Raw genomic sequence first — 21,239 nt, 5'->3', positions numbered from 1 at the left:
AACGCCTCGCGCTGCGAGGCGTTGTCAGCTTGTAGATCGGCTATTTTGGGCAAAGAGCTATCGGTGTAGAGGGAAAAAAGAGCAGACCCCGTAAACAAAAAAAGTTTAATCTGAAACACAATTTTATACGATATAGAGGGGGTCCCTGCTTCAGCTCTTTCTCAGCTAGGGGGTCCTTGGGCTGAAAACGTTGAAGACCCCTGGTCTATTGCAAGACCCCCAGGCCTTTTTGAAGCAAACATCTCCAGCTTGGGTCCACTACATGAACTAACGAAAAGGGCTCGACCAATGGGCTCGACTCACGGGCTTGCGCGAGATGGATGAAGTGGACGCATAAAGCAGTGTTTTTCAACCTTTTCAGGCCGTGACCCCCCAAAATGATCAAATTTGAACTGGGGACCCCCCAACCCTGACAAGCACTTGGAACCGTAAGAGTTGAGGCATTACATTTAGTTTGACTCGGTTCCACAGATAAATATTGCGAAAATAGCCAGTCTACAAGCTCTCAACTCGTTCTAAAAAGGCGTTGTGAGCTTGTAGATTGGCTATTTTCACAATATTTGCCTCTTTCTTATATTATTTGACAATTTGACCAGTTTTTATTAGCCTGGTAAACCCTCCCTCCGGAAATCTCATTTCCATTTGATTTCAGGAGTGAGTCTGGCCTGATCCGCCTTTCTGCAATATTGGCTGTGCTGGAGTTGGGCGGGAGTAATACCGTTGACTGACAACCCCTTCAGCCAATGATAATTTTTCCCCTTCAGCCAATCAGCAGTTAACCAGTCTAATGTGACGCAAGGGGACTTTTGAGACGATCCATGCCCAAAATGGGTTGCCTTATTCGGTTACATGGGTGTCACTGCCCGCCCCTACCGGTTCTCGACATTTTTATTTTTAAATAGGCTTTGTCATGATTAATTGACCACATATATGAAGTTAAACAACTAAATTCTATCCAAACGATATCTTATAAGTAAATTCCGTGCCTCAAAATAGAAGTTGGAGAGCTTTTTGAAGTAAAAAAATTGCGGAGAAAATAGCGCACAAGAAAAAGATGGCTGCCGTTCGTGTTTTGGGCTCACTCGAACTCGCCACCTGATTGGCCAACGTAAGCTGTCAATCACAGAACAATGAGCGACGACGCTGATAGGCGCGGCCGTTTGGCATACACAGCCAATATTGCAGAGAGGCGGTTCATGCCAGACTCACTCCAGGAATCAAATAGAAATGAGATTTCCGGAGGGAGGGTTTACCAGGCTAAGTTTTTATAGCGTAGTTTATTGATTACCTTTGATGCAGTATATGGTCTTTTTTTCTTTCTTTTTTTTATAGGTATTAAAAAGGTCTTAAAAGTCATCTGGGGACCCCCCCAAAAACAGTGTGGGGACCCCCACAGGTTGAGAGCCACTGGCATAAAGCGGAGTTGAGACATTACATTTAGTTTGACTCGGTTCCACAGATAAATATTGTGAAAATAGCCGATCTACAAGCTCACAACGCCTCGCAAAGTGAGGCGTTGTGAGCTTGTAGATCGGCTATTTTCACAGTTTTTGCCTCTTTCTTATATTTTTTTACATATCAACATATCAATGTTCGACCAGTTTTTATAGCATAGTTTGATGATTAATAGAGGTATTAAAAAGGTCTTAAAAGGCCTTAAATTGTCACTTTAGAAATGTGAAGATACCCTGTATACACTTATACTGTATGTTGGTTTGTTTACTGTTAAGTGAGAAAACTATGTTGAACATTAAGCTAATCCTCTGGGGACCCCCCAAAATAATTTGGGGACCCCCCCTGGGGGTCCTGACCCCCAGGTTGAGAACCACTGGCATAAAGGACACCACTGAGCATGCTGTTATGACCTCAGTGACTCAACAAATACCCAGAGGTAGGGTGTCCCTATAGAGACGTATGCGCTGCAACTTCCATTGAAACGAGTGGGCGGGGATTTTCTGTCCTTTCCTCCAGATATTATATAGCTTTACGTTTATTGTTGTATTGTTGCATTGCTATTTGAGTTAGGCAGTGATGTATGAGTTTATCCTTGTTTCATGTCCCATTTTGCCATTTATTTTGTACCATTTATGTGTAATATTGGTTACAAACCCTGGGTGTTAGGGGTGGTGACAGTAGGTACGGTCAGCCTTTCGGTTGGAAGAGACTCTTTTTGGAACCACTTTCATTTCTAAAGCCAGTCCTGTAATGAAGAGGTGTATGGGACATTGGTTGACATGAGCTTTTAATCGAGAAATGATGTGTGCCGTTACTACAATAAAAGCATGTTTTCGAATGAGAGAAGTTGCCAAGCCTTTTCAATGCCAGTCATTACAACATTATATATTAAAAGAGATTGAAAATTCTAGTTCCAGCCTATATGTTAAATGTCTAGTCCACCAGAAATGGTCAGTGAAATGTATTTCCGTGTCCTTCATAGCTACTAAAAACAGTTAATATGTGGTGCAAGGTACTGTAGTATGCTTGTGACAGAACAAAGTTAAAGGTAGGGTAAGTGATTTGCTTTGGTTAAAATAAGTGTTAAATAGCTCTATATTGTGATAGTACTCATTGCTATAGAGTGTTTGTTCAGTAACAGTAGTCTCCATGTCTCTCCAGCTCTTTATTAAACAGAAAATGCATTTTAGTTTCAGTTTCGGTTTCATTTCCAATTTTATCCAATCAGGACAGAGAAATCAGTCAGGATACAGATTAAACAAGTGAAATTGGAAGTGATGACACTAAGAAATGAGCTGACAAAATTGGAACTGGATCACTATAAAAATGAAGCTGATAAATGGGTACTTTTTCCTGATTGGCTGAGATTTTGTCACCTACCAGAAAATGTATTTTCTGTTTATTAAAGAGCTGGAGAGATGGGGAGACTCCTGTTACTGAACAAACACTCTATAGCAATGATTACTATCAGAATATAGTGCTTTAACCTTTTAACAAAATACTTTTTGTTTTAACCATAAAATATCACTTACCCTACCTTTAACACAATTAACTTACCAGAGCTCTATATCTCACTTTCCACCTCACCTAAATTTGAGACCACTGACAGATACTTTCCTAAACCAGCATGTTTATTCATGGGAACACTCCTATTTACTAAATTAGATATTTGGTACAGATTGTAGCAGTTCATGCTGGTAGCCAAGATGTAAATACTGTATATCAGGGGTCTTAACCACTTAACCCCTTTATACTTACAGAAGTTGATCAGGGTCCCCCAGAGCTCTATATGCCCTAAAGATACACCTTCAGGAGGCTGCAATTCGAAAATGGCCCCTGTCTAAGTCTTAACCTACCCACCCTACCCCCCCCCTCCCTTCATTTTCCTCTTTTGTATATATATATATTTTTCTCTCTTCATACCAGTAACCTGAAAGCTGATTGTATGACATTCTGTATAGTAGTGTGTATATCTATCTGCCTTTTATATGTCATCATGATTTGTGTGCATAGGGTTCTCATCTAAAACAAGCTTAGTGCTTAATGAGAGTTCCAGTTTAGTAGACCTTGTATTGTGAATTTGTACTTCCATGTACTGTTATGTACTGTCATGTACTATTCTCATGTCTTACTAAATAAACTACATCAATCAATCAATGCCTTCTAGTATTTCCCTCTAAACCAAGGGCCCTATCTTGCCTAAACCTTTTTGGCATTTTTTACTATTTTGAAAAACATTTTACAGAGCCGATCTACATCAATATGTTGTGAGCTTGTAGATCGGCTATTTGGATGTGCAATTTACTATATACTTTGTGCTGTGGACTTGAATGAGCTCAAAATGAAAATGATTCAAGATGAGGAAGGTCTGAAGATGCTGTGTCATATATTTTATGTAATTTGCAGAACATTAGACAGATGCTGTAACAGATAAACGTATCTTTTTGTATTCTGCAGTCACTGTTGAAAGTTCCTCTGCACTCCGTGGTTAATGTGTGATTTCCTATGAACAGCAAATTGTTCTGAACCATCACCTTGCTGCTACAACCGTGTGAATATTCTGTTTAGCAGTGTTGGTTTTCCGTCTTGTATACTTCCTTATCACTTTATTCTGGGCAAACCAGCCACAGACAAACACGGCCACATTTAGCTAAACCAGTACATTTATAGTTATCTGGTAACCTTGAAATATATTTTGATATAACTCAACAAGACAGTAGATTCATATATCATACTATTTGTAGTCAATAGTTGCTTTTCAAGCCTCACGTCATTGTAAGATGTCAACAGATATTTATGCCATGCCAGACTTGACAAAGAAGGTGAGACGCAGGAATGAAGAAAGAGGACAGAGAGGGGACACTGAGGACAGTGGACATTTGGAGGAGAGGGGAGAGAGGGAGGAGAGAGTGGTGGACATCTACCAGAATGTGGATGATTTCAGAAGCCTGGACAAAGACGAAGACTGGACAAAGAAGGTGCGGCCCAGGGATGGAGAAAGGGGACAGAGAGGGGACACTGAGGACAGTGGACATTTGGAGGAGAGAGGAGAGAGGGAGGAGAGAGTGGTGGACATCTTTGAGAGCGTGGCTGATTTCAGAAGTCATGATGTCGCCCCTGGACCACAGGATGTCATGAGGGGGAACACAGCAGGAAGACAGAGTCAGGGTGAGTTTGACTAAGTTGTTAATCATTGTAAAGGTACTTTCTCTCTTTCAAAGTGGAGTTATATATATTATACTTTTTTTTTTGTTGATTCATTTAGATTTTCTTGCAGGACAAAACTGTATATCCTTCAGTGGGGGCTGCCCAATATTCTGACGGCCCAATGGTCCTAAAATGTTTGGTTAGTTTGAGGTAAAGGTTTGGCTTAGGCTTAGTTATAATGCACACCGTTGGACCAATGGTATTTCGGAACAATGGGCTGCAGGACTAATGGCGTGGCACAACATTCTTTTGGTGTGTAACAATATAGTTTTAGAGAGAAAGTTGGTCAGTTTAAAGCATGCTGGTCCAACTGGGTGTAGCCAGTAGGGCTTGTAGACTAGTTTTGTTTTTCTCTCTCAGTTACTGTACACCTATATACAGTACATGTACGTTGCAGGACGACACTCTAAAACTGTGAGAAGGCTTTTCAAAGTTGTTGGTGTGTATCTGGGGATGCTGTGTCTTATACTGCTGGGTGTCATCATAGTCCTGGCAGTGCACTGTGAGTATTCCATGTCACAAGGCAAGACTATCACATCACTCACTCAGGGATTTTGTTGTCTGATATTTCTTAGCTCTACTGCAGCTCCAAGGGACACCACAGTGCTAACCCAAAGCTTAATGTGACCGTGTTTTAGATATATACATTTTTTGTGTACAATATTATTGCTTGGATCTGCAAATGTATGCATGTGAAAAAGAATAACACTTCTCAAAGATACACAGATGTTTGATACTGCATCACTATGAACAGTAGCAACCCTACCATGCTTCATTATTGATAGTGTGTGTGTGCCGGTGTGTGCGCGTGCGTGCGTGCGTGCGTGCGTGCGTGCGTGCGTGCGTGCGTGCGTGCGTGCGTGCGTGCGTGCGTTGTTTGTCTGTTTGTTTGTTTGTTTGTTTGTTTGTTTGTTTGTTTATCATCACCTTTTCTTTTAAACAGGTAATTCAGGCAAGTTACAGAACAACTACAACAACTTACAGACCAAGTATGTAAACCTGACCCTGGGGAATCAACAATTAGAGATGAACTACCAACAATTACAGAACAACTTTAGCAGCCTTAAAAGCCAATCAGAAATAGAAGTAAACAATCTGAGGGGAGAGAAAGCAGGTGAGAAATTACAAACTTTTATGAAAAGTTGACATCATCATGATCAGTAGCAACAACTGTGCTAATCATATTTTTGTTTGGTCTTTTGCAAATAATTCAGCGATTGAGAACACATTACAGACCACTGAGACCAGATATTACAACTTGATCCTCGAGAGAGATCAAGCAGGTGAGAAACGTTACAAACCTTTATGGAGGAATATTAATCTGTGTATTATTATTTATATTTTAATTATTGTTGGTGATAGTGGGTAAAACAAAATTGTAAACTCCAATGCCCTCATCATAAAATTCAAGTTTTCTGAAATATCTTACATATAATTAAGGAAACCTCTGTGGACAGGATTTGTCTGTCCTGCCCGGTTCTCCTCAATGGCAGGAGCAATTGATCTGAATTTGCACACGGCCATTTCCATTAGCATATGCACCAAATGACAATCAATGCATTGGAAATCCATCAGTAAAAGTCCTGTTTGATGTTTAGTCAAGGTGTGTCCCAGTGGATGGAAGAAGTTTGGATGCAGCTGTTATTACAGATTTACTGAAAGTAAAACCTGGGAGACAAGTAGAGCAGAATGTCTGCAGACGAGAGCAGATCTGGTGGTCATTAACAGTAAAGAAGAACAGGTTAGTGTATCTGGGTGCGCGTGTGTGTGTGTGTGTGTGTGTGTGTGTGTGTGTGTGTGTGTGTGTGTGTGTGTGTGTGTGTGTGTGTGTGTGTGTGTGTGTGTGTGTGTGTGTGTGTGTGTGTGTGTGTGTGTGTGTGTGTGTGTGTGTGTGTGTGTGTGTGCGTGCGTGCGTGCGTGCGTGCGTGCGTGCGTGCGTGCGTGCGTGCGTGCGTGCGTGCGTGCGTGCGTGCGTGCGTGCGTGCGTGCGTGCGTGCGTGCGTGCGTGCGTGCGTGCGTGCGTGCGTGCGTGCGTGTCTGTCTGTGGTGTGCGTGTATACTTACAGTATGTGTGCATTTGGTTGTGTGTGCATGTGCATGTGCATGTGCATGTGCATGTGCATGTGCATGTGCATGTGCATGTGCATGTGCATGTGCATGTGCATGTGCATGTGCATGTGCATGTGCGCCCAGGTGTCCATCACCCACACAGATGCATGTGATGTAATTGTGTTATTATAGAGAAACCTGAATGTATTAGAGAAATAATTATTCAATTAAATCATGAACAAATCAACAGGAATTCATCAGAAGTTTGGACGTGTCTGGATCATCATGGATTGGTCTGAACCGGACTCAGGGAAACTGGATGTGGGTGAATGGAGTACCACTGACAACATGGTGAGACATTTTATAATTTTAATTATGTCAAAGTCACTGTATGTGAGTGACTGAGTGGATGTGGTTGAAATATGTTGTTTACTCTGCAGGGACTGGGACAGTGGATATCCTACAGACAACTGGAACAAGAACTGTGCAGAATTCTGGCACGGGACAGCGACTACTACTAATACAGAATGTTCATATCTAAAAGCCTGGATCTGTGAGAAGTGATGTTTCTCTTAACATCATTGATGAAACAGCAGCTTAGTGTTCTGCTTTGTGAAGTTAAAATTAGAAAAGTATTTTATTGCACGCACAGAAGTACAAACTATTGCAACCATAATCACATTAATACAGACCACCAACCCTTGTGGTTTAGCGTGGTGATACATTATTTAAGGGCACGGTTCATGTTTAAACTATCAATTTGGAATGGAGGAACACATATGTAGTGGTGGAGAAGAACTCAACCCCAGTACTGGAGTCCAAGTATAGATACTCTGGGGAACTGCTTTTAAAAATACTTATAATCAAAAGTAGATGCTTTTTAAAAATACTTAAGTATTGCAAATTGCAAATGTGAAAATACATTTTCTTTCTACTATCAATTAATGAAAATAAATAATAGTGAAAATAGCATACAAGCTCACTCCGCGTTGCGATGCGACGTGTTGTAAGCTTGTAGATCGACTATTGTCACTATATTTAGAATACGGCTTAAGTGTTAATTCATAATGTACTTTTCCTTTCCTAGAAATGTACTGGAATCAAAAGTACAATATTGGTCTTTGAAATGTAGTGGAGTGAAAGTCATGATGAGTGTCTGAAATTACAAATACTCAAGTAAAGTACAGATACTCAAAAAATATACTTAAGTACAGTACTCAAGTAAATGTATTTCTTTACAGTCCACGTTTGTGAGAATGTTGTTCATAACAACATTTCAGGCTCCAATACCAATGTGTCCTCAAGCTCATCACCAAAGCTCAGAGGATTCAACATCGCCCTGTTTAACTGAAACCTGGCCTTTTACTGGACAGGTCACAATCTACAGCTGGGTAGATGCATTTAAATGTAATTATGCTTTCTTTTATTCTATTTTATAACATGCTATTTGTACCGTTTTGTGCTTGTTTGTTTGTTTTTATAATGATTTTAAAGGATGAGACCCTATGCTGATTTTGAAGTTTGTTTTACATTTCCGGTTAAAAACTACAGTAGGGTAAAAACAAGCATGGACAATATGCTTGCACAATTGCACATCCATGGCTCTAAAGCTAACACATCATTAATTTAATTAATTGCAGATGCATTGCTTACTAGCCTGCCATTTACACTGCTGTAGAATGTAGTCTTGAACTGTAAAACAGACTACCAAAAAGAATCGGCCTATGGTTTCATGGCTCTTTACGTACAATCATTTCACTGCCTACAATGTTGACACCCATGGATGTACTGTGTAAAGAAAAAGTGTGTCACATTGATGACTTGTTGTAAACAATACCCAGGTTAGATGGAGGACGATTGGTGACCTGATGTCTCATCTAATGTTCAATGACTAACATACTTTTCTCCCCTAATACTTATGTTAAACATGTGGTTCTTGAAGAAATCTGTTAATGCTGTTAGATTAAAAATGTAATTGCTGTCATATCACAAGCCACATCAACCAGTCTTTTAGTGTCTATCAGTTAGAATTTAGATAGTGATTTATCATATAGAAGTAAAGAATAGAGGCCTCTCAGAGTTGTTACTCTGTGTCTGTGAATGCTGTTTCTCATATTAGTTTAGTCCATTTGGGTCTTTTTGTGTATTATTGCTTTGTGTCTGCAATGTGCAGTGATTAAAATGCACGTAAAAAAAGTGTGTGTGGGATTCTTTTAGCCTTTATTATTATATGGTGTTATAATTTGTATTTTGGTAATAGGAGAAATGAGAGATAATGAGAGTGCTTTATAAATGAGTTATTTTAGTTTTTCTTTATTTTGTCTTTTTTACATATTTTTACTAAAGTCAGTTGGTCATTCCTTAAGAACCTATGGTTCTAACTCCAAGTGACCTGCATTGAAATGATTTATGAAAACTTTATTCGATCAAAACTCTTTTAAGATCCATTCCCTTCCTTCCCTGTGCAAAAGCACTGCCGTCTTTGCTGCAAAATTCAGTGAAGACATGAAGTATAATAGCAAACAGGAAGAGAGGAGCTGTGTTTTTACCTACATCCTGTGTTGAGACAAAGCCTAAGCGAGGTGTTACTGACCACAAACTGGTGTTCTCAGTCATTTATTTGTGATGTCACTCAACATCATACAGTGCTAGCTATCATTATTATCTTCAATATCACATTATTACCATTATTATGAACACAACAAAATGTAACTCTTTTTTTATATTCACAATCTGTTTCAAAATTATAATCACTTTATTAGCTGGAGGGTACGTCTACAGCAGTTGTTGAGGGAGTCGGAGAGAACTTTTCAGTCACTTTGCCCGCTCAGAATGTAACACCTCAAGTTTACACATATCAGAGTCTATTGCAGGGGTCGTCAACAGGGGGTCCCTGACCCCTAGGGGGTCCTCAGAGTTACTACAGGGGGGCCGCCACATCTTTGTGTGATAAGAACTTTTCCTTTACATTAACCACTTGAACCCCATTATCCCTATTCCGAGGAACAACAGCCAAAAATAGCCGATCTAGAAGCTCGGCTATTGCAGAGCTTGCAGATCTGCTATTTTCAGAAAAGAGGTTTGGTGTAGAGGGAAAAAGACGCAAACCAAGTACAAAGGTCAAGTTTACTGCGTATTTAGGGTTTAAGTGGTTGAATGTCTGAAATAAAAGAAAAACATACATTTACAAAACACTGATGATAGTCAATGAAGCTATCTATGAAATCTATGAAAAGGTTTAATCTGCAACACAATTTTATTATGTACTGAAGTATTAGTATTAGTAGTGGAGGGTCCCTGCTTCTCTCTCTCAGCTCAGGGGTCCTTGGCCCTGAAAAATGTTGAAGACCCCTGGTCTATTGGTTATTCTGTACAAACATACATGTACAGGTAGGTTCACAAGCATACAAGACTTGCTGGTGCATGTCATAATAGGGTAACATTTGGCAAAAATAGTAGAACAATTGTTGAAAATAGGCGAACATTTGGTGAAAATAGATGTGTTAATAGCTAATAAATGTATTGATATAAACATTTAGAGTTGTAACTTGTAAGCTTGTAGATCTGCTATGTTCAGAACCTTCCCCCAGCTGCCAAAACCCTGAACGTCCTGATTGTGTGTGTGTGTGTGTGTGTGTGTGTGTGTGTGTGTGTGTGTGTGTGTGTGTGTGTGTGTGTGTGTGTGTGTGTGTGTGTGTGTGTGTGTGTGTGTGTGTGTGTGTGTGTGTGTGTGTGTGTGTGTGTGTGTGTGTTTATGTATGTATGTGTGTGTGTGTGTGTGAGAGAGAGAGAGTGAGTGAGTAGGTGTTTGTGGATTTCCTTCTTGTGAATCGTTGTCAATGTGATTTCTCAGTTTCAAAGTTGAAAAATGCTTTATCGCACAAAAACAACGCATTGTCTTTCTTGCAGCAGCAAAAGATTATTTCATTCAGAATTCCTTGCTGTATAAAACTCAACAAGTATCCTCGCCGGTTCAGTATCATTCCTTTTTTTATATTTTAAAGTCAAACATTACAGTCTTGTTTTTATCTATCTCAGTCACTGCACATCTGTACTTTCTGTTACAGGACAGACACTGAGAACAGTGAGAAGGCCTCAGACTTGTTGCTCTGCATCTTTGGATGCTGTTATTCATATTAGTTTAGTCTATTTGAGTCTTTTTAAGTATTATTGCTTTGCATCTGCAAAGTGCAGTGATGAAAATGGTGTAAGACTTCATGCACGTAAAATAATAACATTACAGTATGTGCTTACTGTTGTAATATTGATAATGTATGGCTTCCTTGCAGACTACTTCATTGTTTTATAACAGCTATATTATTAGTGTTATACTTTGTACTTTGGTAATATGAATATTGAGAGATAATGAGGGTGCTCATTGAGTAGTGCTTCATAAATTAGTTAAAACAAAAAGCCCAATGCTTACATTTAGGGTCATCTAGCCCACTGCTTAATAATAAAGTCAGTGGTGGGTACTGATTCTTTAAGAACATATTGTGTTATTTTTTCTTTCTTTTTTTTACAAACAAATGTAATGGTCAGTGCAATTAGGGATTTCGCCCCTCCTGATTATTTATTAAACTTTCTTCAAAAAGGCATTATTCAAGTTTCAATTAAAAGGTACAATAAATAAATGATATACACTTTTAACTGGGTTGACTGTGTTCATCTGGGCTTGGGTCCAGTTTTAAGGGCTGTTCATAACCCATGAATATGACATGCCCATATAGAACATCAGCTTCATATATACAGTACTGTATGTAACCAATGTAAAGTATTATCAAGAGCTTGAATCCACTGTAACAACAACAACAAGGGACTTTCTTTTTTTTTGTTGACCATTTCCTGGAAAATAATTTCCCGCCTAGAATGTATCACCTCAAGTTAACACGTACGTCTATTGGTTATTCTGCACTGTGGTTTTTTTGTGCACATGCATGCATGTACGCTCACAAGAGTGTCGGAAATCACTTGCTTGGGTTCGACAGTGTTAAAGTGAGATTATAACAGACAGCAGCTCACAGGCGCTTCTCCAACAGTGAGGCTCAATGTAGGCCAAAACAGACACTGGACAATGTAAGTAATATTTAAACATTTTTTTAAAATATATTACATTTTTCTTAATCACGTGCTGTAGTGCATAATATACAGTATGTACATTTGCTAATAAAACATCAACTGATGCACAAACTTGGACACATCATCAGTGTTGTTTCCTGGAGTCACTGGCCCTTCTGCTCGGCAGCACCGCACTTGTGGAACAGCCTTCAGCGATTTAAGGGCACAGTAGACCCTGGACTCTTTTAAAACAGACCTAAAAACCTTTTTATTTTGGAAGGCCTTTTGTGCTTAATTTTTTTTGCCTGTTTTTAACCTTCTACAATTGATTATTATGTCTTTAACAATAGCACTCTGAGATTCCCTGTGAATGAAGTACAATACAAATTAAATATATTATTCTTATTCATTATTACATTTACAGTAGTAATTAATTACTTCCTTTTTTGTGTCATTCATTAAGATGTCTACAGATATTTCTGGCAAGAAAGTCAGATCAAAGAGGGTGAGGTACGATAGAGGAGTCAGGGAGGAGAGGCAGGAGGAGAAAGGAGAGGAGGATAACGTTGTGCACATCGATGAAGGAGCTGGCGGTCTCAGAGACCAAGGCTCCGGATCACAGGAGGCTACACGAGATCTAGGTACACAGTAATAAACTTACAGCCTTTCTCTCACTTTTCACATCATTACTAGAGCATTATTATTATTATTATTATTATTATTATTAAGGTTTCGAGGCCTATCAGGCTCGAAGCCTTATTGAAACCCTTGGCGTTCTTCTTCCGCCGTTTTTTCAGTTCTGGCCCAACCGTGTGGTCGCGTTTTACGAAACTCAGCAATATGGTAGAGGGCTATGCCAAACGGCTAAGAAACTAAACTCACAACTATCGGCCAAAGGGTGGCGCTATTTCACTCAATTGACTTTGAACAGGTACAACTCATGCCCTGTTTGACCTACAGCCATGAAACTTCGATACACACATGCGTCTCCTCATGCCTAACAACTTTCATACGCATGACTTTTGACCTCTGACCTTTAGATTTCCCACCATTTTGAATTATATGAAAAACAGTCAAAATCTATCTCCTCCTGGGATCATTGAGCAATCTGCACGAAACTTTTTACACATGAACTTTGGACCAATATCTAAAATCTCAATTCATGAAAAGTTTGTAAGTTAAAAAATGTAGCTTTTAAGAGCCAATGAATATTGCAGTTTTATGAAAATTATTCGTCTGCCCCTAACACATACATGCAGACTCACATTTGTTTGAAACTTTGCAATAATGTAGAGGGTCATTCCAAGTATCACTGAAACCAATCTTACTCCAATTGGTCAAAGGGGGGCGCTATAGCAATTTTTTGAACATGCAAACTTTAAACAGGCAAAAGTCATGCCTCGTTTGGCCGACAGCCGTGAAACTTGCTTACACATGTGCCTTGACTCATGAGGAACACATCTATCACTTTGACCAGTGAACTCCGCCCTCAGATTTTACGCCATATTGAGCAGTTTGAAAAACATTTCTGAGCAATTTGCGTGAAACTGTGTCAAATGTTTGAGCACCTTTTTCACATGTTCAGGTCTGTTGGTCCAATAGCTTTATCGCTTAATCATCTGCCTTGAAACCACAGGGTCGCCGGTTCGATTCTCACCTCATGTAGACTTCATTATAATTGCATTGCACACAACATGACTGTATCAATGAATACATGTGCAATTGTTAAAGATAACATGAAATGCTTATTTGAAAGTAGTTATTTTCATTCGCCCTTTTGTTTTGTTTTGTTGGATTTTCCTTTCTCACAGTATGAGGCTGTGGATTGAATAGCTCAATCAATAAAGAATAGCCTCATGTTCCAAAGGTCCCCGGTTCAAATCCCACTCATTACAGTTTAGATATATCAACAGACACCATCATGGAGGCCATATCTCTAGCTCAATGAGAAGAGAGGCAGCCTGTGAATCCATAGATCACTGGTTCGATCCCTGTCCCCAACAATGTGTTGAAGTGATCATCATTGCGAATTCTTCATTTTACAAATAGTGTTTCTTGAGGTTAGGTCGTTGTTTTACTGAGGTGAAGGTTAGTGAGGGTGGGTGTAGAAAAGAGTCAGCTAGTCAGCAACCTTCCCCCAATAGATACACACGGAGATAGACGGGAACGCCCAGGAACGGCCATTCGATTTTGTCCCAGGGGAAAACAGAACGATTTGCCTCATAGAGTTACATCATACACAATCGTTTGGATCACTTTCAGAGCTATATTATGGACGATAGAGACATTGTCAGCCAAGAAAAATCCATCAGAAGGACAGCTGGAACACAATCGTCCACTCGCCCTTGGAAAAGTTGACTTATTATTAAGATATATGTGACTAAAAAGACCAAACATTGACAATCTATGAGCTCACAGCACGTCGGAACGCGACGCGTTGTAACTGTGAGCTAGATTGGCAATGTTTGGTTTATGTTCCCCCCAGAATACGTAAACTGGGGTTCATGTGGTTTATCAGATTATCCTTATATCTTATTGCATTAGTCAAGTTTCAGCACAAGCACCACTGAGACCGGAGATCTGTTTCCCTCTTTCCAGCTCCGTCTGAATATCAAAACACTCACCCCAAAACAGTCGCCCCGGGGCAAACCCGCCGGTATTCACCTGGTATTCCTAAACTCAGTAAAACTATGCCGAAACTGCTAAACATAACCTTATTCCTAAACTGAACCTCAGTAGAACTATGCCTAACCCTGAACTTATTTCAAACCGTAAAACAAATACAAGAATACAAGAACCGCTGGTCGGTGAGAAAAATGGGGGCGAGCGTGTTTTGGTGCGAGTCTTCTGGTTACCTCTTGTCTCGCTCCTTGTTACAAAACATGTTTACATATGCACCGTGTTTAATCGCCTGGTAGAGACACTATTACAAGATATGATCAATTAAACTTACCATAATATCAAAACCCAACAGCCATTAAGTCATCAATAATGTTTATAGTGAATTGAATTTGATGTACAGTTTAGAGACACGTACCGACACCATTACCATTTGGCGAAGTGCGTCATTTAATTTCATGCAGGATTTACACACTGCTTTAGCTCCGTGTTCATTGCCAGATTAACAATTGTGTTTTCTGTAGGTTTTTAAACGAGGATAGTCTAGGGTTTGGCATGTTTTGTGTGTAAATCGCTGCATGTTGCGTTTCCAAACTGTAATGGCGTCGATGTCTCCTGTACTTGGAATTCACTAAAACGTGTTCTATAAACATCATTGATGAATTAATGGCTTTTGCTTTTTGATATTATGATTTAAGTTTAATTGATCATATCTATAGAAAATGTAATAGTGTCTCTTACCAGGTGATTAAATCCGATAACCTCGGGCCATTGTATTGTGTTGGATCCTCTGTTCAGTCAGGACAACATTCCAATCGGACTCTTGTTTAATTTGCTAATGTAGCATTCCTTGTCGAGTGGCAACAAGGTTCTGTGCCTGCGATCTGGCAAGCCATGATGCCTGCTTTTAGATCAGTATACTTTTACAGCATATGAGTTTGAAAACCCCACATCCCACTGTCTATACCAGCTTAGTCTGGGAGGCTTTGCGTCGGAGCTTGGACAGCAGGGGTGCGGCCACTGCGTTGTGATTCAAATCAACAGCCAATGAAGAAAAGGGGGCGGGATCCACATGCAGTGGGTGTTGCATCTAAATAGGATCGACGGGAAGCAATTTCCCCTTGAGAAATTGCGGTCGCCATTGTTGTGTACTGCTGTTTGCCTCTCGTCGGACTTTTTAGACGAGTTGCACAGCTCTCAGACCGGTAAGAGGCGTGTCCGCTCAGATTCTGAGCGTAAGCTACATCCCGCCCACAAATACCAGGGCTCTGGCCCAGAAGTTCCTCGTCAGAGCTGGCGAAAACTTCTGGGAACTCAGATTAATACCAGCTGGGGGAAATCTGTGTTTTCCCCCGAGTGCAACTCCGCCCCCCTAGGTACAACCCACTGATGACACTACGCTGTGTGGATCTATTCCCATGGATTGGATCCACCCCTCTCACCTGCTCTCACTCATCACCAATCATACCTGTCACAACTCATTAGTGGCCTGGTGGCTTTTTCTTTGAAATAATGTGTAGTTTTTTTATATTTAACTTTAAGCGCTTTAAGAGTCAGCTAGTTAGCAATCTTCCCCCTATTCCCATGGATTGGATCCACCCCTCTCACCTGCTCTCACTCATCACCAATCACAACTGTCACAACTCATTAGTGGCCTGGTGGCTTTTTCTTTGAAATAATGTGTAGTTTTCTAAATATTTAACTTTAAGCGCCCAATGCCACGTTATTGGCCATGGCCATTTAAAGGGTAGCAACATTAACAAACAAATGAGTCTATACCTGTAACAATGCTCTATAAACCAAGGAACCAAATTACTCATATGTTGTGTTGCTTTTGCCAGGATTCGAGCCCATGACCTTGCGGTTCAGAGTCAATAGCTCTTCCAACTGAGCTACCCTGATACAATAAACAATATACATTGACATTTGATGAACTTGCAACCTTTACACTACAGACTTTCTTTACATCACACTCCGATTTAATCAAAACATTTAAGCTGTGTGATATATACATTTTGAGTTAAGACCATTAATATCAACCCATGTCCCTCTGCACTCTAGCAATCAGTGCACCTGGTGATACCTAGCCTGTCAGTCATTGGCTCCTCAATGGTGCTGAAAAGTAACTATGTACATTTACTCAAGTATAGTACAAATGCTTACAATGCACAGTACCATTTTGAGGTACTTTTACTTTACTTTCCATTTTTGTCACTTCTACTCTACTACAATTACAGCATATGATAGCTTTAGTTATTGTTACTTTGCAGATTTAATTATTAATACAACACCTACAGTAACCACATACAGCCGATCTACAATGTGACGCGTTATGAGCTTATATATAATATATATAATAATATATAGGGGCGGCCATAGCTGAGTGGTTAGTGAGTGCCTAGGGAGCCAGAGGCCCTGGTTGCCCCAGGTACGATTCCAGGCCAGACCAGCAAATATGTCAATGAAATGAAATTTGTCCCTGAGAAAGACTCTTAACCCCAAACTGCTCACAGGCCCTCATTGGAAACAAGACCGCAAGGACTTTCATGAACAGACCTGTTAAAGGAATTATCCTTTATAATAAGCAATCCATGCTGTATGATACATTACCACACATGAAATCCAATTCTGTCTATCCAATGGCTCAGTCTGTCTACCTGTCAGTCTGTAGGTCCCTGGTTCAAACCCCAATTTAACCAGTCCAAATATAATTTACTGAACCAAAATCATGACTATGTTAATGAATGCATGTCCACTTCTTCTCTCTCTTTCTGCCTCTCTCTCTCTCTCTCTCTCTCTCTCTCTCTCTCTCTCCCTCCCTCCCTCTCTCCCTAACTGCCTCTCTTTCTCTCTCTCTCTCTCTCTCTCGCTCTCTCTCTCTCTCTGCCTGCCTCTTCCTGCCTCTGCCTTATCCCTCGAAACCGCTTATTGCTGCTTGCAGCTATATTTATTATTATTATTATAGAAAGGAAGCATTGATAATGATCATATTCTATTGCACTAATATATCATCCAGTTGTCCAGAGAGAGCTCATCGTCCACAGACACATCATCATAGCGGCTGCAGTGTGTCTCTCACTGCTGTGTGTTCTACTAGTAGTGAGGACCACAGACATGGCCATGGACTGTGAGTATCAGGTGGTCAAAGGTCACAAGAACCCTACCATTCTTCACTTTTGATAGTGTGTATGTGCTCTATTAGTACTTCATTATACGTACATGTTGAGACTATTCACATAAAAACACACTTGTGTGTGTGCGTCCGTCCGTGTGTGCGTGCGTGCGTGCGTGCGTGCGTGCGTGCGTGCGTGCGTGCGTGCGTGCGTGCGTGCGTGCGTGCGTTGTTTGTCTGTTTGTTTGTTTGTTTGTTTGTTTGTTTGTTTATCATCACATTTTCTTTTAAACAAGGTAATTCAGGCAAGTTACAGAACAACTACAACAACTTACAGACCAAGTACGTAAACCTGACCCTGGGGAATCAACAATTAGAAATAGAAGTAAACAATCTGAGGGGAGAGAAAGCAGGTGAGAAATTACAAACTTTTATGAAAAGTTGACATCATCATGATCAGTAGCAACAACTGTGCTAATCATATTTTTTTTGGTCTTTTGCAAATAATTCAGCGATTGAGAACACATTACAGACCACTGAGACTAGATATAGCAACTTGATCCTCGAGAGAGATCAAGCAGGTGAGAAACGTTACAAATCTTTATGGAGGAATATTAATCTGTGTATTATTATTTATATTTTAATTATTGTTGGTGATAGTGGGTAAAACAAAATTGTAAACTCCAATGCCCTCATCATAAAATTCAAGTTTTCTGAAATATCTTACATATAATTAAGGAAACCTCTGTGGACAGGATTTGTCTGTCCTGCCCGGTTCTCCTCAATGGCAGGAGCAATTGATCTGAATTTGCACACGGCCATTGCCATTAGCATATGCACCAAATGACAATCAATGCATTGGAAATCCATCAGTAAAAGTCCTGTTTGATGTTTAGTCAAGGTGTGTCCCAGTGGATGGAAGAAGTTTGGATGCAGCTGTTATTACAGATTTACTGAAAGTAAAACCTGGGAGACAAGTAGAGCAGAATGTCTGCAGACGAGAGCAGATCTGGTGGTCATTAACAGTGAAGAAGAACAGGTTAGTGTATCTCGGTGCAAAGGGTGTGTGTGTGTGTGTGTGTGTGTGTGTGTGTGTGTGTGTGTGTGTGTGTGTGTGTGTGTGTGTGTGTGTGTGTGTGTGTGTGCGTGCGTGCGTGCGTGCGTGCGTGCGTGCGTGCGTGCGTGCGTGCGTGCGTGCGTGCGTGCGTAAGTGCGTGCGTGCGTGCGTGCGTGCGTGCGTGCGTGCGTGCGTGCGTGCGTGCGTGCGTGCGTGCGTGTGTGTCTGTCTGTGGTGTGCGTGTATACTTACAGTATGTGTGCATTTGGTTGTGTGTGCATGTGCATGTGCATGTGCATGTGCATGTGCATGTGCATGTGCATGTGCATGTGCATGTGCATGTGCATGTGCATGTGCATGTGCATGTGCATGTGCATGTGCATGTGCATGTGCATGTGCATGTGCATGTGCGCCCAGGTGTCCATCACCCACACAGATGCATGTGATGTAATTGTGTTATTATAGAGAAACCTGAATGTATTAGAGAAATAATTATTCAATTAAATCATGTACAAATCAACAGGAATTCATCAGAAGTTTGGACGTGTCTGGATCATCATGGATTGGCCTGAACCGGACTCAGGGAAACTGGATGTGGGTGAATGGAGTACCACTGACAACATGGTGAGACATTTTATAATTTTAATTATGTCAAAGTCACTGTATGTGAGTGACTGAGTGGATGTGGTTGAAATATGTTGTTTACTCTGCAGGGACTGGGACAGTGGATATCCTACAGACAACTGGAACAAGAACTGTGCAGAATTCTGGCACGGGACAGCGACTACTACTAATACAGAATGTTCATATCTAAAAGCCTGGATCTGTGAGAAGTGATGTTTCTCTTAACATCATTGATGAAACAGCAGCTTAGTGTTCTGCTTTGTGAAGTTAAAATTAGAAAAGTATTTTATTGCACAGAAGTACAAACTATTGCAACCATAATCACATTAATACAAACCACCAACCCTTGTGGTTTAGCGTGGTGATACATTATTTAAGGGCATGGTTAATGTTTAAACTATCAATTTGGAATGGAGGAACACATATGTAGTGGTGGAGAAGAACTCAACCCCAGTACTGGAGTCCAAGTATAGATACTCTGGGGAACCGCTTTTAAAAATACTTATAATCAAAAGTAGATGCTTTTTAAAAATACTTAAGTATTGCAAATTGCAAATGTGAAAATACATTTTCTTTCTACTATCAATTAATGAAAATAAATAATAGTGAAAATAGCATACAAGCTCACTTCGCGTTGCGATGCGACGTGTTGTAAGCTTGTAGATCGACTATTGTCACTATATTTAGAATACGGCTTAAGTGTTAATTCATAATGTACTTTTCCTTTCCTAGAAATGTACTGGAATCAAAAGTACAATATTGGTCTTTGAAATGTAGTGGAGTGAAAGTCATGATGAGTGTCTGAAATTACAAATACTCAAGTAAAGTACAGATACTCAAAAAATATACTTAAGTACAGTACTCAAGTAAATGTATTTCTTTACAATCCACCACTGTACGTTTGTGAGAATGTTGTTCATAACAACATTTCAGGCTCCAATACCATTGTGTCCTCAAGCTCATCACCAAAGCTCAGAGGATTCAACATCACCCTGTGTAACTGAAACCTGGCCTTTTACTGGACAGGTCACAATCTACAGCTGGGTAGATGCATTTAAATGTAATTATGCTTTATTTTATTCTATTTTATAATATGCTATTTGTACCGTTTTGTGCTTGTTTGTTTGTTTTTATAATGCTTTTAAAGGATGAAACCCTACGCTGATTTTGAAGTTTGTTTTACATTTCCGGTTAAAAACTACAGTAGGGTAAAAACAAGCATGGACAATATGCTTGCACAATTGCACATCCATGGCTCTAAAGCTAACACACATTAATTTAATTAATTGCAGCTGCATTGCTTACTAGCCTGCCATTTACACTGCTGTAGAATGTAGTCTTGAACTGTAAAACAGACTACCAAAAAAATCGGCCTATGGTTTCATGGCTCTTTAAGTACAATCATTTCACTGCCTACAATATTGTCACCCACGGATGTACTGTGTAAAAAAGAAAGTGTGTCACATTGATGACCCAATTGTAAACAATACCCAGGTTAGATAGAAGACGATTGGTGACCTGATGTCACATCTAATGTTCAATGTCATTTATTCAGTCATTTATTTGTGATGTCACTCAACATCATACAGTGCTAGCTATCATTATTATCTTCAATATCACATTATTACCATTATTATGAACACAACAAAATGTAACTCTTTTTTTATATTCACAATCTGTTTCAAAATTATAATCACTTTATTAGCTGGAGGGTACGTCTACAGCAGTTGTTGAGGGAGTCGGAGAGAACTTTTCAGTCACTTTGCCGGCTCAGAATTTAACACCTCAAGTTTACACATACTGTATCAGAGTCTATTGCATCTAATGTTCAATGACTAACATACTTTTCTCCCCTAATACTTATGTTAAAAATGTGGTTCTTGAAGAAATCTGTTAAAAATGTAATTGCTGTCATATCACAAGCCACATCAACCAGTCTTTTAATGTGTATCAGTTAGAATTTAGATAGTGATTTATCATATATAAGTAAAGAATAGAGGCCTCTCAGAGTTGTTACTCTGTGTCTGTGAATGCTGTTTCTCATATTAGTTTAGTCCA

The 21,239-nt window shown here is 39.9% G+C and overlaps 2 protein-coding genes across 2 annotated transcripts; both read left to right on the top strand.

Annotated features, from left to right (window-relative positions):
- Positions 1 to 4,235: 4,235 nt before the first annotated feature.
- LOC308105058 (uncharacterized protein) lies at positions 4,236 to 8,773 on the top strand (the record flags this gene model as incomplete). The annotated part of the gene is made up of 7 exons (XM_080455692.1): positions 4,236 to 4,623; positions 5,150 to 5,164; positions 5,606 to 5,776; positions 5,877 to 5,945; positions 6,261 to 6,403; positions 6,962 to 7,062; positions 7,152 to 8,773. The coding sequence occupies 7 exons, from the start codon at positions 4,236 to 4,238 to the stop codon at positions 7,273 to 7,275; spliced, it is 1,011 nt and encodes a 336-aa protein (XP_080311818.1). The 3' UTR covers positions 7,276 to 8,773.
- A 2,917-nt stretch (positions 8,774 to 11,690) lies between these two features.
- LOC308104167 (C-type lectin domain family 12 member B-like) lies at positions 11,691 to 21,239 on the top strand. Its single transcript, XM_080454497.1, has 8 exons — positions 11,691 to 11,787; positions 12,233 to 12,410; positions 17,405 to 17,515; positions 17,797 to 17,913; positions 18,013 to 18,081; positions 18,397 to 18,539; positions 19,081 to 19,181; positions 19,271 to 21,239. Exons 2-8 carry the CDS (start codon positions 12,233 to 12,235, stop codon positions 19,392 to 19,394), a joined length of 843 nt encoding a protein of 280 aa, XP_080310623.1. The 5' UTR covers positions 11,691 to 11,787; the 3' UTR covers positions 19,395 to 21,239.

Source organism: Gymnoscopelus braueri (genome assembly GCF_963280865.1).
Source record: "Gymnoscopelus braueri genome assembly, chromosome: 17".
NCBI lineage: Eukaryota > Metazoa > Chordata > Actinopteri > Myctophiformes > Myctophidae > Gymnoscopelus > Gymnoscopelus braueri.
Note: the sequence above shows the minus strand (reverse complement) of the source record. Positions and strands in the feature narration are given on the sequence as shown.

Coding starts and splice junctions, on each gene's coding strand:
- LOC308104167 (XM_080454497.1), top strand. CDS start 12,233: ATGTCTACAGATATTTCTGGCAAGAAAGTCAGATCAAAGAGGGTGAGG. Junction 17,516..17,796: donor CACAGACATGGCCATGGACT/GTGAGTATCAGG, acceptor CTTTTAAACAAG/GTAATTCAGGCAAGTTACAG. Junction 18,540..19,080: donor TTAACAGTGAAGAAGAACAG/GTTAGTGTATCT, acceptor ACAAATCAACAG/GAATTCATCAGAAGTTTGGA.